At 36.2% G+C, this 19258-nt stretch overlaps 1 protein-coding gene across 1 annotated transcript; it reads right to left on the bottom strand.

Annotated features, from left to right (window-relative positions):
* Window positions 1-970: 970 nt before the first annotated feature.
* Window positions 971-18511, bottom strand: LOC110826638 (putative citrate synthase 2, mitochondrial). Its single transcript, XM_022057476.2, has 9 exons — window positions 18360-18511; window positions 13912-14070; window positions 8893-9090; window positions 7878-8066; window positions 7444-7643; window positions 6789-6921; window positions 6102-6305; window positions 5059-5163; window positions 971-4398 (listed from the first exon to the last, which is right to left on the bottom strand). The coding sequence occupies exons 1-9, from the start codon at window positions 18405-18407 to the stop codon at window positions 4237-4239; spliced, it is 1398 nt and encodes a 465-aa protein (XP_021913168.2). The 5' UTR covers window positions 18408-18511; the 3' UTR covers window positions 971-4236.
* Between the last annotated feature and the right edge of the window lie 747 nt (window positions 18512-19258).

Genomic DNA, 19258 nt, shown 5'->3' on the forward strand with positions numbered 1-19258 from the left:
TTATGTTGAACTGTAACAGATGATCACTGATCATGTTGCATGGGTGGGCCTGACTCAGTAGCACCAATTGTTTGAAACACCTGTGTTGATAATCCATTCCTATCAGTAGGTAATTCAGGCCATAGATAACTACTGATTCTGATTGTCAGATGTTATATTTAGCAGCAGCAACTGATGAATTACTTTAGGTGGGATGTTAAATGTGATAAGAGCTAAACTTTGAGGTTGTAAAATTGGAAATTGTACACAGAAATTTAGCAGGAAGCTACATAATTATAATTCTATATCATCTGCTAACCTCTATATACAGATAAACTAACTTAATGAAAATTAAAAACCACACACATAACACAATATATGCAGTTACTGTATTTGGTTTTGAAGGCAGCAAGTACACAATAGAACTTGTGGATTTTTACTCCAGGTGGAGTTACACATGCAAATTTCATCATTAAGTATGGACAATGAACCAAACTTGAACTGGAATTTAATGTGTATGTCTGATGCTTGATGTGATATAATGTGTATCTTAAAATGGACTGTCATACCTTCACAGAGTCTGCAGCTTTTCAAAACCTGCCACAGAAAAAAAATTAAAGTCAACAAATAACAGGTTAAATCCTGTTCAGACGTTTTGTGTATAGCACTGTTATCAGATGCAGAAGTTATTCAGCATTAAAGGGAAATAGGTATGTACAATGAACTGGATGGGAAGACAGGTGTCAAAGCCTGTTTTAAGGTACTGCTCTGGTACTTCAATTGTGAAGGGCTGAGGAAATAAAAATCCTGACAGTATGAGGGACATCACATCATCCAAGATTCAATTTGATACTTTCTGAACACAAGTCGTCTTGTTACTGCTATGCGAATATATACGGCCACGAATTCTTAAAGGAATACCATGATTTAAAATGTAGGTTTACTGGTGTTCATGATAAAATGCAGTCATGGGTTTTAAATAAATACTCACTTTTCCATTGAAAACTCAGAAGCATTGCATTGTATTAGATCAAACATATGACAAAGTACACTTCAGTTGAGTCTGCTGCTTCCATCATTACAGTTTTACTAGGTGTTGGTTCCATATGCACCAACCAACAAAAACCTCTATGTACACAAGTCTAAATTACGTATTTCAGATCTAAGAACAAAGTACACAATTATGAAAATGCACACTATTTGCTTATTTAACTTTCACATTCAAAACTGTCATCACTCAGAAAGATGATCACTGTCTTAATCAAAACAGCTTCTTTTAAAGTCTCCTAATTTTCCTTTCTGATAACTTACACAGTTAAAAACAAAGTGACAGAACAATATGGCAATTTACTCACTGTAGATGGAACACAGTATTTGCCCAAAACAAAATTATTGTCATGATGTAGCTTGTTCTAACAAACCGGCCTTCACACAGCAAACAATAATTTCAGCTGATACATCCTACTTGGTTGATCTTTATGCCATTCATACAACATGAATTAAGTTCTTCATCAATGAACTTGTATAGATGAAATAAAACCAATGTAAGGAATATGTCATTGTAATACACTGCCAAATTTTAAACATACAGTGTATATAATCTTGATACTCTTTTTGTTAATATAAACTACACTGGAAAGAAAAAGGGGAAAAAAAAATCTTACAATCTTATAACAGGACTGAAATAAAACAAAATATCCCAGAAAGACTCAATGGATATTCAAATTAAGGTTATTATATGGTATGGTAGTATCAACCTTTTCCAAATACACTTGTTACAATACTGTATTGTGTTACTTCGAAGCCTTTCTCCTAGTACACTACTGTCAGTAACATGTACCTGACAACTGATAATGATTTTTATTTAAAGTTAATTTTGTAAGGTTAGGTTAAAAGTTCAGGCTGCTAATCTTACATCTGACAGCAACAATGAATATCTTAAATAGTCCCAAAACATCTGCTAACTGCACTGTCAGCTGTGTGTGCAAAAACAATACCTATTGTTTTGTGTGTCTATGCACGTATGTTGAAATTTGTGACAGTTTATAGTCTCAGTAACACCACACTACCAAGAGTGTGTGAATAGTGAGGATATCTAACCAAGAAACTGTTGCTTTTCTCAGTAGCATTTTGTTCACACCTATTCATTACCTAAGATCATAATGTACTAAACAGAATGAATCAAATGTGCATGTGTACATTTTCCTAATCAGCCATTTTATATTTGTACTACAATGCAATTAAATATTAAATCTCCTAGTTGTATTGTCATTAAACACATTTTATCATTACTGCCACCACCACATTCAATACTAAGTACAAAATCAACTGCAAATTATAACAAAACATGATTCTTCACTATTAAGTCAGTTTTGAAAAGTAACTGTTTCCATATACAGATTTATCGTTTGGGAATATTGGTCCTAGGTCCTATTGGTCTAGTGTTAAAGAGATCAGTGAATTACACATGGTCTGCCATTTGTCAACATTTGGAGTTAACTGTTTTTGGTTTTTCAACATTACCATGGACTATGTAACAGAAAAAGGTTTCTGTGAATAAAACCCACCAATAAAAGGGTTGAACAATGCCACATGAGTGAAACCACCATTGTTATGTTCATCCCATTAAACCTCTTGGAAAATTATGTCTTATGAATATTCACAATACAATGCATATTTGACATATTTATGGGCATGAAATCGCTGGGTATATTTAAGACAAATGGAAAAGTAATAATATAGAGAAAGATGAGCCATGGGAAAACAAAATGAGATATGACATGATTAATGAAGTTAAAACCTGAATACCCAAAGCACTGAAAAAGTGGGTGGAAATGTCTATTACAGCGCTACTTGTCATTTTTCTCATCCTCCCTCGATTTCATGATTATGAATGTTATAAAAAGAACTTTTTCTTTAGAGGTTACTACGCTGTACCTAAGAGCAATACATAGTAGCGTCCATTATATGTGGAATGTTTTCTATCTTATTTTAATTTATCGGACTTATTTTATATATACATACCATGTACTTTACAATTCTCAGCATGTAAGAAGAGAAATCCCTAAAAGTGATCAAGACGACAGATAAAAATCAATGACACTATTTTACAAGTTTGATATAAATAAGATTAAGTAGATTAAAATATATACTCAATAAATAATTAGTATAGAATAAAATTACATTATACGAATATTCCAGATTGCTTTCAAATAAATATTCATTTGTTAGGAATATCATTACCTTCTTGACATAACACACATATACATATTATATCCATTTGGTATATACAAAACAGGTTGATTCCAGTACTTTATGTTTATAACTGAGTATTTAAGAATGGATGTGGAAGCATTCTCAAAACTGACTTAAGTCACAGTCTACATTACTAGCACTGCACATGAAATATGTGCAGTGCTAGTAAGCTTTGCCATAACTTGAGAAGAATCAAATTATGATCTAATACAATTCTCTGCTAATGGCTACTCCCAACTACAGAACCTTTCTTGTAAACGAGCGCTTCATAACTAGGGCTACTCTCAACATTTTCTTTGTCCAAGTTCTACAGTACCTTGCACAGAAATTAAATGGTACCAGTGAAATATAAATAACTACACAATAATGTCAAAATGCGTCTGACAAATCTACAAGAACTTGGAAGAAAAAAAATGCAGATAAGTAGCGCATAACAACAGTAGTTGTTATAATACCTATGAAAATTGTTGTCAAAAAGGGTTCTCAGTCTTAGAAAACAAATCAAAACAAGAAGTGAATCCTACAAAATAAAATTACTTTGTTAACTCCACACTACCATTCATTCACGACACACATACACATGGATTTTCACCACACACAAACCACTAGAAATTCTTTAATGTTCAGTGGTTGGTGATGGGAATATGAATTTGCTGTAATTTGACCCACGAGCTGATGCAATGGCCCTCCTCATCTGCATACTACACAACGGCATTTTATTATGTGTATGCTGTGTCTGCAATTAAATGTAAACAGCTGCTTATTTCAGTGAGCCTTCCTTATCCAGGCTATGGAATATTGCACCTCAGTGAAATAGCTTCCTACTTTACAAAGTCAAATTATTTCAGTTTTCTGAAGCACTACACACATAAATTATTATTGCATATTGTAAAATACTTTCAGGGTACAAATGAAGAGGCCTATGTTCTCAGCCATGCACGAATGCACACTAATAACTCTGCATCTCTCCTGGTCTTCTACGCACTTACACTGGGCAAGTCTCTAAGCCTTGAGCTGTTTCATAAGTCCTTCGGTTGACAGTGACTTGGGCCGTTCGATGGGGAGACCAAGAGCCCTGTCCCATACCAGAGATGCCAGCACTCCCAAAGCACGAGATACACCAAACAAAACTGTGTAGTAGTTCATCTCCTTCAAACCGTAATACTGAAATCAGAATCAAAGTAGTAAGTTTCACTATCAACAGATGTCATCTGAATTACCAGTAATATACGGTAGACCCCGCTGTATGATCATGCCCCATAAGAGAGCTACATTATTCCACTTATTTGTTACAAATTCAATTAAAAATTAAATCCGTGGCGTAACAGGTCCAGAGAGCCAAAGCCGACTAGCTTGACTGCTGGCCTCACATTCACATGCCTAAGCAGAGGTGAACGATCATCCAAACAGATATAGGGTGACGTGTGGTCAGCATAACGAACCCCCAGCCATTGCTAGCTTTCCTGAATGAATTACGCTACCCATTGTAGCTCCCCAATTTCCTCACGATGCTGGGTTGACACCGGTTCCATACACTGGTCGAAAGCTCATGAGAAAATTTCTTCTCCCCCGAGACTCGAACCAGAGCGCATTCCGTATTGCCGGTCCGAAGCATGATGCCTCAGACCACGCGGGACACTTATTTGTTATAACTCTGATAAAATAACTGCTTATACTTTTATTTTGGACTTCATCCATTGCCTTGCAAGTCATGTTTGCAATTTTTAATACATTTTAAAAACAGATTCATGGATGAAGTCCAAAATAAATTAGTAAAATATCATCGCCAAAGACATTCAGAGAAGAACTAATGAGCTTGCTTACCTGAAGTAATACACCAGAGTGAGCGTCCACATTCGGCCATGGATTCTTGACTTTCCCAGTCTCCATAAGAATGGGAGGAACCACTTTGTACACCTGAGACACCAGCTGCAAAACATATTCAGCCTAATTAGCATGTTTTTGAAGGAAAAAATTCATTTTCTTGAAACCAACCGTAATAATCATTTGAAGTTGAATCAATATACACATTCAGTTCCTATGCACAACACAGCTTCATTATAAAGATCAAATGATTCACAGTGTCCTAGGAAATAATAATCATTCATTCTGAGAAACATTCAAAGCTTTCACATATATTCTGTGGGCAAAATGCAGACTTCTTCTATTAGTAGCTTAACCCAGTAGTGGGTCATCGCCGCCTCCTTTCGGAGGTTTCCTAGTCTTTGAAGCGTGCATTTATGAGTAGTGACTGCACAATTTCTACTCACTCCTGATTTGACTGCCAGAGCCACCTAGCAGTGGTGAGAAATGGCCGCTGAATTTTGCTTATGAAACATCTCGTATCATGCTCGTTAGATTCTGTTACATGCCGTAAATCTACGACATGGGACCGCCAGCTTTACTTCCCCTCCAAAGGAAGTTGTGCTACGGTTTTTTATCACCCTTAAAAATCCATCGACCTTGGCCGGGATTGAACCCGCAAACCTTGGGTCCAGTGGCGAGCACGCTAACTATTAGTCCACAGAGGGCGACAAATGCAGACTTAATGATCATTAAAGAAGGTGGTACATATAATTACCACTTGGCTTAGAAGATTAACTTATTACTATGAAAGCTGAAACCAAATTTTATATGTATTTTACCCCCAAAAATGAGATTAAACTGCAGGTAAAAACTTGCTAAATAAAATGGTACTAATGCATTACAGCTGTTAAATATTTTTAATAATTATAATAACAACAATAATATATAAAAACATACTCCAAAATTTTTCTTTTTCTTTTACCCCGAAGATCCCAAGTACAGACCATTTTTATCATCACTAGTAATGCAATATATAGTCTTTAAATGACAACTTTTCTTACCCTGAAAAGTGGGTCATTGGGCAAATGTTTCTGTGCGAACTCCCTCTGACAGGTGTAGCGAGGATCCGTCTTACGAAGAACAGCATGACCATAGCCTGGAACCACCTGTCCACTCTTTAATGTCTTCCAGATGAATTCCTTTAGTGCATCATCTGACACATTATCACCTAAATCTTTCTGCAATTTCTGGAGGAATATTAACACCTGAAACATAAACAGACACACCTGAGAATCAAATATTTGCTTTGGTATTATCAGAGGTTAAGAGTCAGACTGTATTAAAAGTGAGTTAGGTAGTCCCTACATCAAAAATAGTGGTGTTTCATATTATACAAGATTGAAAAGTATATTCTGTACAGGAATAAACACATCCTCATGCACTCTTTGCAATGTGCATTTAAAAATATTGAATCTGCCTTGTTTGACAGCCTCCACGTTGGCCACCAGATTGCAGCACCTCATTGTCTACATCGCGAATTTCCTCGTCCATCATTCTATTATCATCACTCGAAGGATATTCAAAAGTACAATTTTGAGGTCGAGCAGAATAGCGCAACCTCCACATAAAATTCAATCCAAATCTGTCGAGTGGTTCTCGAGTTGAATCAACTGGACAGACATGACCAGCCAATAGTGCATTCTCACTATGCACTGTGTGTGAAGAACGCATAAAAGTAAAGCACTTACCTCCTGATTTGCTAAACCATGAAGAGGACCTGCAAGGCCATTCATACCGGCTGCAAATGAGAGGTACGGATCTGACAACGCTGAGCCGACAAGGTGAACAGTATGGGCACTCACATTGCCTCCCTCATGATCACTGAAAGAGACAAATTCAGCATTAGCCATCCAGGCCTCCAGCTTCGCTGTTCGAAAACGAAATGGATCAAGTTACAACGAAATGCCAGAAATAGCTAACTGAGCGGATTCCTTCTGAAAATACTAATAATTTCCATATGTGCATTATAAAAATGAAATGCCCACCAATGTCGTTTTCTACGGTATTCACTAAAAGCTGCAATGAACATTCACAGATTGAGTAGGAGACAAAAGGATGACATTAAGATGGATCTAAGGGCTATTCAGTGAAATACTGATTTTAGACCTCTCAATCTAAGGTTTTCCCACATCATGTTCATTTTTTGTTATCCCAGTTTATAGAACATCCATTTTGATATATCAACCATTAATCCTTAAAATGTGAAGTGGTAAATGGATAGCGACAGCTGAACGAGGCAAAAAATATTGTGATGGTGTAGATTACTGTTATGATAAAACAGATAACAATGGCCAAATAAAATAATTTTTCGGTAATTTCTATACCCATCTTACAGTTAGATACCTGTGAATTGTGAGGTACAATCTCATGAGTTCTGTAAATTCTTGGTTATCATAACCCAACATCTGACAGAAGTTTTGACTCCAATCCTTGCTAGTATCAATGGCCCCAACACCCTTACCATCACGGTACGTGTTGCGGTAGATAGTCGCTGCTACGACAGGGAGTTTTGCAATTAGATCCATCGCATCTTCGTAAACATACTGTCAAAAGAATAATTATTAAGAGTTACCCCGCATTACAAACAGAATTTTCACACAGAAAAATATACAATATTTGCTAATATGTTGCTTCTCTCCTCTCCCCAATTGCCACCGTGGTGCGTAGTTGTAAAGCTTTACATAAACATACCTCAGCACTCTTTCACTATGTAACAAAAATACCTTCAATGTTATAATTTAAAATTATTAATTGTCGACCAAAAGGGCTCAACTCACCTCCCAATATTTCGATTTGTGTACACCAGAGGAGTATGCCTGGGCGAACTTGCTCTCTGAATTGAGCGCTGTAATGGCACTGCTGAACTGCGACATGGGATGCAAGGTGGTAGGGAAGTTGTTCAGGAGTGTCACCACGTGTGATGGCAACGCTGCACGTTTTGCCCACTCCTTTGAAACTGCTTGCACCTACAAATAATGCAGTACATAGATAACACTGTGAAAGTTCTGTATCTGTCTCAACTACTAACAAAACAAGAAACAATGTGACACAAATATACGCTAAGGAGAGTGAGTTTTTTTCTCTCTGTAAAATTTAAGGCGGGTCCAGAAAATTTAAATTGGACTATGTAACTTCAATGACGCATTCTGATCTTCAAAAGAAATAATGGATCTATTGAATACTGCTCTTGTAACACTGATTTCAAAAATTTCTCCCTTTCATCACATATAGGTTACAAAAATGACATAACTAAAGAAGCTGCCTCTGCCAATTAAAGAATGTTATACTGAACTATAAATCAATATTATTTCATGACATATGTGACTGACTGAAAATAAAAAGAGGCTGTTCACGCTGTTTCAGGAAATAAATCATATGGGGAAGGAAGATGTGTAATTTTATTTCAATCTGAGGGATAACTGAAAAGGTAATAAATCTGATTGCTAAAATGGGGGGGGGAGGGGAAAGTGAAAGGATGATGATAATAATTCTGGAGATCATGAAAATAGGCCAAACAAAAGTTTTGTGATAAGTTTAGAACATATCCAAGTGTCATATCAAGGTCAAGACATTTTACATGATTCTACACACATCAGTGTTAGGAATATTTAAGACTGTAGATTAGAATTAATATTGTAAAGATAAGGCAATCATTACAAACTTGCAGACATCTCAGATAAGATAATTATGGAATTTCAATTATTGAGACCTTGCAGAACACTATACATAGTTGTCAGTATAATGTGCCAGTCACTGCAAGATTAGGTCGCTAGTCTACTCCATTACTCATACCTGAGCTTCATTTGGAACATCTCCAGTAATGAGCAGCCAAAACAGACCCTCTGGCAAAGGTTCAGACCCACCCTTAGCCTTAGGAAGCAGTTTCTGGCATTCGGGAATTGAGTAACCACGGAAACGGATTCCCTCATCAGCATCAAGAACAGATGTTTCACACACCAATCCCTTGATGCCACGCATACCTCCATACATCTGTGCGAAGTATATAAAAAATTAACATCAAAAAAGTATATAATATTACATAATTTGTACTCTTCACTAATACTGGAAGGATGATTAAAAAAGGGAGGACAAGTTTGGTAGGAGATTCACCACTTATGAGGAAAAGAAAAATGTGTTCAAAATTGTAGTCAAAAACACACAATGGCACAAATTGCTGTGGGAGGATAATATTAAAATGGTTTTGAGAAAAAACGAATGTGAAGGGGTAAACTGGACTGAGCACATGCGCACACACAGTAAAAATCACTGCAAAGTTATTCACAATATTAAAAAAATCTTTATCCTATAATTTGCCTGAAATATTAATTTTCACATTTTCTACTTGTAATATACAAAATTCCAATCATATTCAGGTTCAATATCCAGATGGTTCACATGAAATTTGTACAGGAATTAAAGGAAATCAGGCCAAGTTTCTCTGGAACTAGTGATATATTTTAGTAAGTCCAATTTCATTATGGAACAAGTATATTTTTTCATTATCACCATATAAGCCTGTCACTGGACTCTACCGTGAGCTGAGCCGCACAACTTTAGAAGATTTGTGTCAGAAAATACTCATACACACACTAGCATTAACCTTGAAAAGAGCTTATAAGACAGAATGGCGATCAAACTGGAGATCTGAACACAGAATAAACAACTGTGCTTCATGTTTGCAAACATTTCCATAATAAACTTAAATTCTAACAGACGGGCAAACATTTCACATGCCATTCTGTATTTGCTGTTAAGAGCAGTGATTAATTTAAAACTTGCAACAAGCAGCACAGTATATAAGTAAAAGAAATGTAAACTGAAGTAGCACAGTGACTCATGTACTGCTAGAAATGGGACTGCGGACAGGGCTGGCAGGCTTTCATTACTTATTAATTTACGATTCACAATAACAATCACACAGATGAAAAGTTTAATAGAAAAGTTGGTATAAGTTCTTAACAGAATTATGATGTGACACAATTAACTTTTTTGATAAGGCAATCTTATGATTAATTCTTTATGTAACTATCTAAATATAAATTATTATATATTTTGTTAAATTATTTTTGTGATTCAATACTCCGCTTGTAGCCAAAAGTCCATTAAATTATAATAGGCCTAAAGGCCTGCTTCTTAGAGAAGAAGAAGAAGAAGAACATGTTTATTGTAATGACTGACATTATCATGTTGGACATGTGTTAACATTCTGCATGTCACATAATTATGCATATCAGTTACATGTCAACACACAAACAGGGAGAAGGGGGAATGAGGTCTAGAAATGAAAGCTGAGCAACTATCATATCAGTCTCCCATATATCACAATACAGTAGATTCCAGGTTAATTGGGCCATCCGTTAATCGGGGTAGCCATTTATTTGGGCCAAACCTTTTAAACTCTTTACGCGGAACTTCCCATGATTGGGGCAGCCGCTTAATTGGGCCTAAGTGTTCTAGTCCTGATGTGTCCCAATTAACTGGAATCCACTGTAATATATTTTAATTATGACCATCTTCTGGGATTTCACACCAAATAATTCTGTAGAAACTAAATGATGTTTCAGAGGTGCTAATGCTTCTTACAGACAACAAATGATTCCTTCCAAAACTTTCCAATTATTCATTCACAACTGTTATACCATTAAGCAACACATATCTACATAGTTGACAAAACATCATTAAACTAAGAAACAACAAGCAATAGTGAAATATACACAGTAGAGTTATTACTGGTAACTGAATTTATTCACAAAGAATAAGAAAATTCCAAACAAATTTATTTTTATAGTTAGGTGTTTTTGGCACAGTAACGGTATTTTGGAACAGCAGCCATGACGTATGTAGACACTCCTCCTACTCCTCTACTGTCCCGCCCCTCCCTTACAAACCCTACAAGCTGTATTCTTGTCGTTGCCAAAGGTCTCGTGATCTGCACTATGCTAAAATTACACGTGTATGACCACGACAAACAGATCAATTTATTTTTGGAAAGGAGGGCAGCGGTAGAACTCTTGCACTGCTATTTAGAACAAATGTGTTACGTAACAACAAAAAAAACAGCCAGTGAATATGGGCCAGGAGCTCAAGAGTAGAGGAAGACTTTAGAACCTCGTAATTATTTACTATGAAACCCATTACAATTGTAACTCTGTGCTCAAAAGTTGAGTAAAAACCTAATATAATATCATGTTTTCAGTTTATGTGTGAATTCCTGGAACAGCAAAATTAAAATTCGGAAACTTGGTACTAATTCTTATTTAATCAAACACAATTAGAATATAAACAGAAAGTTATCCGTATGTCTAATCATAACACCATAAAGGTAACAATCCATTCTCAACCTCAGAATTAGATGGAAGAGAGTGGGCAGCTTCATGCTGTGGCTGCTTTATCCCCTCGAATGGACCACCACATACCCACCAAATATTTATTTATTTATTTAACAATGTTTTTAGTATCTACACTATATGTCAGATAAGAGGATAAGCAGGTGTGGCCTAATACGAGATACAATTCCAGCCTTTGCCTGGAGAGACAAAAGAAAAGCACAAAAAACTTCAGTCTCTGGTCTCTAGATCCATTTGGAAGTAGCACCAAAGATAAAAGTCTCTACACCCTCCAGGTCTCAAACCCTGTTTATTTAACTGCTGATATATGTATAGCCATTTATAAATTCATAATCATTTATCAATAAATGCTGCGCAATCTGTAGGTGCTATAACACCAATAATAAATCACATGCTACTATATTAACCATGGCAAACGGTCTGCCAATAGAATCTGCAAGCTCAACACCATCAACCTGTTCAGGCCAAATACCAATCCTGACTCATGGACACAACGATAGGCCAAACAGCTAAAACATCGCTGACATGCTGTTCTCTTTAAAGCAGTATTAGCCTTAGGCTATTTAAATATGGTACCAGGTCATACACTGAGCCACTTAAAGCAGGGCATATGGGGCAACATAAAATCTACCACTCGACCCCACAATGAGCAAGTTAAATCCAATCTACAGCGCAAACCCCAGATACGAGATCAATCAAAATATTACCCTGTCACATACAGAATCTCAGTATATCAAATGACCAACACTTAGCTCGCAGAATATTTCTGCTTCTTTCACAAGCCATCACACGGTTGGCAAACCTGGATACATAAATATTGTAACTATCTACTCATGTAAATGTATGCTATCAACCACTTTAAAACCATAACCACAATATGTAAATACAGTTTATATAACTACCACAGTCCAAACACATTACAGCAAGAATTTTCTTAGAAATACCAAACTATCTGATAACAGTCCCTGAGGGTTGAACTCCATCCATAGTTTCATCGGCTTCCCTACCCATTTCCTAAACATCCACCTTAATGTTATCCTCGCATCTCTCTCATGTTTTAAGAGGGCACTTTCAAATATGTTTCTTCGCCAGAATCCTGTATACATTTCTAGCCCATTATTATTTTACTATCATAACAATATTAAGCAACTCATAACACCACAAAGTTCCTTGTTATGTAATAACTTCAACTGCTAAAGGCCTTTACTATTCAGAATTAATACGAAGTTATAACATTTCAAATACAAATGTCCAATCCTTTACCCTTTTGTTTCTACATACTACTGGTGACAGTAGGATATTAATTTTGTAATTTATAACAGGATTATAAATTGCAGATAAAGGAACTTGGTTTCATTGAAAGATTATTCTATCAACCGACCTTACCATCGTAATCTTGCCCACTGTCCTTGGCACTGACAGCATGTGCTATTCATGCATATTGTGAAGATGAAACAGTGTGATCAAGAAATGGCACCAGGTCAAAACATGGATGTAACAAGAGTGACTAGGAAGAAACCATAAACACGAGGACAGACAGTACTGGTACCCATGAAGACAAAATGTAATTTTCGAATTCTTATATCAAGCCACTAAAAATTTCTGTAGTGTCATTAATATTAAAATATGTTGTTTTCATCAACTTAAACATATACTAGCGGATACTCTCTTCACATATCTATAAAAAAATCAATTAAGACATTTGGGAGATAAATGCCTCAAAATTATCAGATGCCAATGGACTTATCTTCACTTTTCCTGCCGGTGAACTAATTCAGCCAGTGAGACACGTCTTGCTAGGCCCACTGAAGTAAAATGGCTTATTCTTACAGAATAGTTTCCTGTTACATGTACAGTAAAACCCTATTTAATGTTTCTCTGAAAGAGACCAAATTTCAACGGTGACCAGACGAAAACCTTATATGCAGGAAGTTTAACAGACTGCTGACTTTGTAACACTGAAATCTTAAGTTAGAGAATACTTTAAAAAAAAAGTACACTACACGCTGCAGACAATGTTAATTCATGGTAACAAAAAAAAAGTATCAGTGTCCACTGATAAAACATTCTACACACTTAATTCAAGGAGGTAATTTGCAAGACATTGCCATCCCATCAAGTTATGTAACTCATTCGACATATTTGCAGCTGTGCCACAAGTGCTTTGGAATTTACATGTCTGAAGGACACCCCACACTCCTCTAAGACTCATTCCTTTCCTGTTCCCGCAGTTACATTATCACTGGTAACCCAAATTCAGGTTATGCAATGATAGTACTTCCGTGGCAAAATGTATTACTTGCACATTACAATATATGGGCTGAAATGGCAGTTTCATAAAACCCGCAACGGACAGAATACGAAATGAATGTTAACAAGATCTGACATATAATGATAAATTTATGGTCTACGAGTTCTCAGGCACTATCTACTGCAAGCAACAAAATATATGGGTCACACTTACCATGTCAACCGTGACTTCTCCAACCTTGGTTGCGCCATAAGTTTTTCGAAAATTCTTCACTCTTTCCTGCTCCTCAGGAACCTTCTTATTGAGTATAGCCTTTAAGTCAGTCGAATCTGAGAGGTTGCGCAAAACAACTGTCAGGGCTGGTAACACTTTCTGGACAACAAACAAAGACATTAATCTTCAAGCTCTTAAACATGGCCTCTGTATGATAATGAAAATAAAAACAGCTGTTTTACTGTAACATGGATCAAGCTACTAGTTGTGTCCTTTCACTCCCTGTTAAGTCAACTTTCTAAAATTTCTGACTTGTGTGAGTTTAATTATTTGTATTTTATTTAACGATGCTTTTTCAGTTGCTCAGGCTATAAAGCATCGAATAATAGGATGACAGGGAATTGGAAAAGATGCGGAAGAAAGTGGTCACAGTCTAATTATGGTACTAACTCGTCATTTTCCTGGAGGGACTGAGTAAAGCCATGAAAACCCCAGTCAGGATAGCTGGTCTCTGGGCCGAGATTTTAACCCAGGACCTGTCTAGGAATATGCAACAGAGTTATTTGTTAAGTGAAAGTTTCATTAATAACACTTGCTAAATGGAAGTGCTAAGTAATAGTAACACTCCTCAAGGCAGAGATTAACACGTTTTTCATGTCTAATAGTCCTGTAAGATCTTTTAACAGCGGTCAAACAAACTAACGTCCTTGAGGACTGTTAAGCAATAATGGTAGCCTTCAAGTACAGGAACTCAAGTCTCGCACACTTTACAATCTAACCTTGACCTTCAACGCTTAAAATCATGTTACAGTTCTGTCTCACCATCAATGAAAAGAAAGGCTAGGAAACTTGCTGACGATACGTATGCTTATCAATCAAACTTAACAGTTAAATTATTACCCGACTTAGCTTGAAAACAAAAGAAAGTCCACAATTAAAAGACACCAAGTGTTGGAAGACCTTAAACTGAAGAACATTAAATGACGTTTCCAGTTACAATTCTATTTGTTATAAGTTCAGTACCATGCCATATGGTAGTGGAGGTATAATTCCATTCATTCTTAACCTAGGCATTACATGAGAGTGGTCAGCTTCATGTTCTGGCCATTTTTCCTCACATAAAGAGCCAATCTGGAGATGAGGGTCACTAAACTGAATGAGATATCCCACCCTATAGATGGTTCCAGTATACCACAAATTATAAATAAATCAAACTGGTATTAAACCTGTAGAAAACACTCACTGGTAAAAATATTGAGCATTGAATTCACTATTTTCATTCCATATACAAAATAAAATGTCACAGTTTCACACAGTTATGGACTTGCTGTTTGCCTCTGTCAATTTGACCATATCAAGAGGGCATTCATATTTATGGGGCCCTGGTCAAAATAAATAAGCAACTACTGTTCCAAAACCTCAAGCCTGTTATGAAAACCAAAGGTTCATTACTGTCCCCCCAGAAGCCCGCCACAAGATGATGTTCTACACCAGAAGAATCAAATTCTCACCAGCAAACACCCTATCTTCTTATGAAACGTCTTGGTAACCAGTAACTTGGCCACGATTCTAACCAGTTATCTCCTTGATATAAGTTCAACAGGGTTGCCATTACACCAACACACTCAACAACAAGGAATGATTGTTATGTATACCAGGTTCCTGTCAATTCTAAGAAACAATTTATATAAATTGTACGTGACAATCATATATGTTCAATGGTCCTGGAATAGCTCAATCATACGATGGAATAACATAAATAAATTCTACCTTAATATCTATGTTAAATATCTATTCATAAAAAATGCCAACATAATGTTGCAAGACATAAAGCAGCCTTGAATTATTATCTCCCTCTCACTTAAAGACTACTTCAATTATCCATATCTGTAAGAGAAGGCTATTCCCAGAATACTATTCTCTCTGTATCTTAAGAGCTGTTTCCCCAGCACAGCTTACACAACTATGGGATATAATAAAAAACCTGTCATCAAAAGTTCATCTGATAAAGTCTGTTTTTTTCTTAATATTTTGTGGGTGTGTAACATATTTCCATGTTAATATACCTTCTTCAAAAACTCTAAAATCATACATACACAGTAATAAAATGCGGATCTCATAAAGTCCTTTATTTTCTGTAATTAACGCATAAGCAATATTATGCTGAAAACAGGACATTTCCTTTACATAAGGTATTAGACACTGATGTACATACAGCAGCACCCAGAGCCATAGTAAATGTTAAAAGAGACCAAAACACATACAGATTCCTATTACGGCAACGGTTTACATAAATTTTCGAATTATATCTCAAATCCATAGATCTAAAAAACCAAAATGATATTTGGCAATCACACAGGCACCTGAAATACAAAATTCTTGTCCATCTTAACCAAAATAACACACATGCACATTTAAATTTTTTTTTACACAGTGAACTGAATATTTGCTATTAAATATAAATACAAAAAAATCATTACTGTCCACTTAAAAATCGGCCATACTTTTATGCATAGTAATGTACTGATTCTGTGTTGAAATGAATCAGGATGAGATTCAGCGATGGACTTTTAACACATATCAAAATTTTTTGTATTATCTGGGCAGGATAGATCTGTCAGCAAAACAGCTGGACACGCGCTGGTCAACTGGGTTTGATTCCCTGCAGAAGCAAGGGTTCACTTCTCTTTCCCACAAGACCAAAGCTGACTCTGGGCCTCCCAGGAGTAAAGTGAGTCAAGGTTAAGAATGTGTACAGCTATAGTTCCACTCACCACGTCTACAAGGAAAGGACCAAACATCACGGCTGAGTGGTTAACACTTCTGCTTTGTATTAGGTATTAGGTAGGTCCCAGGGTCAGATCTCGGCTCAGAGACTGGCTATCCTGACTGGGTTTTTTGTGGTTTTCCTCAGTCCCTCCAGGCAAATGCCAGGATAGTACCTTATATTAGGCCATGACCACTTCCTTTCCAATTCATTATTCACCATCGCCCTCTCATTCGAAGCTACACAGCCTGAGATACTAAAAAAGCGCAGTTAAATAAACTATAAATAAATACATGGGAAGGTGCTTTACAATATATTCTGTACATGTGAGGAACTTGACCTCTTCCTGCCTATACAGCTTCACTGACCAATGACAGACTCACAGACAACTGTACTAAGATGTATATTTCTATTAGTGTAACTATAATCCATCTAATTTGTACCGAAGTAGGTTATGTTTCTCTTCAAGAAAGGCTTGTGTAATAACGAAACTATATGATTCTGAAAAATAAATGTCAGTGTGTTCCAGCACCGAGCGCTAGGAAGAAATTTCAGAGGCAGGCAGATAATATTAGTAGTTTAGATGCAACAAAAGCAGTACTTTCCTATTTACATTCTTTTAAAATGCACGAACAGTAAAAGCATTCAATCAATTACACGTGGCAGAAATATGATGACCACACAGCAAATCAGCAATCCCACCCCATGGTAAGATCACAGCAAGAAAGAAAATTACTAGATTTCTGAAACTTCAGATTTACACTTCTCAAACAAATTAAAGTAATTGTGACACTGCTCTTCAGAGGTTCAAATAAAATTTAATAAACTAGTTAACTTTTCTTTTTGGAGGGTGAGGTGCTTTCACCTAATTTTCAGCTTCACCCAAGGCTCATGCTCAGGACTCTTTCAAGCTTGATACTACAATACAAATCTTTTCTCCACACTTTTCTTTAAAATGACAGCCTTCGAGGCTCACTTCCTCAATGAGAGGAATAAAATATTAAGTCGTTTACTCTAATGAAAATTTTGCACATTTCATGAAAACGTAATATCCACAATGTCAGTACCCTCAGCGTTAGTAAAAAATACACCTGTTTAACAATTCTGTTCCTGAAAAACAAGTCACGTATTTGCATATTCATAACATTGATTGATGAACTCTTATTAAAGCTTCCGATACGGTTGACTGTCTAAACAGTTGCGTGAGTGGCTCTCACGGTGAACTCTTCTTATATAACATTCCCATGATCATTCGTAGTCCTTGAAACGTAAACGAAGTTGGTATTTGTGCGTCCACCGCACAAATGACTATTAAAAACTAAAGCATGCTGCCTCATGGGCCCATTAATGTGAATAATGTGATGATCAATGGAAAGCGGAGATGGTTTGCAATTTTTGTTGTGTGCCATATAAATTATCTCATATGGAGTAAAGACCGCATGTCTTACTACAGATAACATCTTTACAAATCAACCGCTTACTCAAATTACTTTCGATATTTATATAGGATGTGTAATTTCAAGCACTAAGGATAAGCTATTTTCATTTTACACCTGTCTCATGCAGCACAACGATATATTACATTCACTAGCAGAGTCGTATGTGCAAGATTTATTCATTTTCAATAAGAATGTTGTATAAAAGCGAATTTATTGTTATTAATAGGATTTTAAATATTTACCTGATGTGTTTCGGTGATTCGCGAAGCCGTTATGCGAAATAATGCCATTTTTATTGCCAAATTTTGCGCACCGAAACAGCAACCAACGTTTGCCGTAGCAGAATGCCAAAGTAAGAGGCACACGAAAGCGAGTAAGCGTGTCACGTGATTTGATGGAACTTCTAAGTACTACGGTAGATGTCACATCAGAACATAATCGATGGCCGACTATGTTACCAATACTGCAGACAGAAAATTACTAACAGAAATATCTAACGATATCCACTTTCGTTTGTTGGTATCGATGCAACATTTCAATGCTGCAGTCATGTAGCATGAATGTTAACAGACATGTCAGTTACTTTGACTCCTAATAACAAAACTGTCATAATTCAGTGTCAAAATTTTTAAGCTCGATGATTTTCAGTTGTTCTATAGTATACTGCATATTTACAAGACAAATTACTTGTCACATCTTCCATACCCTAATGTGTTCCACACATAATCATAACTAGAATTACAATTCAACTTTAATTATTGCATTTTAACTACATTGGTGTATTTTATTTGGACACCTAAATTGATGTTGACATTGATGCCTGCAGTGACTACATACCTAAACTAGCTGGCTAACGCCTAGCTGACGGGCACTGAGAAATGCACTGCATGAAAATGTTAAAGTGGACACCTATTGCACTCAGTTCAACGTTCAGTAAATCATATTACAGTCCAATATTGGACTGAGTTCAACAACTAAGAAATTCAAATAAAATTTATTGGACATTGTTGAGACAAAATATGTAGATCCAAAAGGATCAATCTTCAGAATTCGTTTTAAAACACATCATCATATAATGTACGAAATCTCATATTTTTCTTTTCGTACAGGATGTGTGAATGTTCTCCAACTAGCTGTGCAC

This window comes from Zootermopsis nevadensis, unplaced genomic scaffold (assembly GCF_977971745.1).
Source record: "Zootermopsis nevadensis isolate Lab colony 2312 unplaced genomic scaffold, Znev_1.0 Znev_ptg000028l, whole genome shotgun sequence".
NCBI lineage: Eukaryota > Metazoa > Arthropoda > Insecta > Blattodea > Termopsidae > Zootermopsis > Zootermopsis nevadensis.

Excerpts from the sequence above, each read along its gene's own strand:
- LOC110826638 (XM_022057476.2), bottom strand. The coding sequence starts at position 18,407 with ATGGCATTATTTCGCATAACGGCTTCGCGAATCACCGAAACACATCAG. Across the intron at positions 6,922-7,443 it reads TTGTACCTCACAATTCACAG|TGATCATGAGGGAGGCAATG; the intron begins GTATCTAACTGT and ends TGTCTCTTTCAG. Across the intron at positions 4,399-5,058 it reads ACTCTGGTGTATTACTTCAG|TATTACGGTTTGAAGGAGAT; the intron begins GTAAGCAAGCTC and ends TTCTGATTTCAG.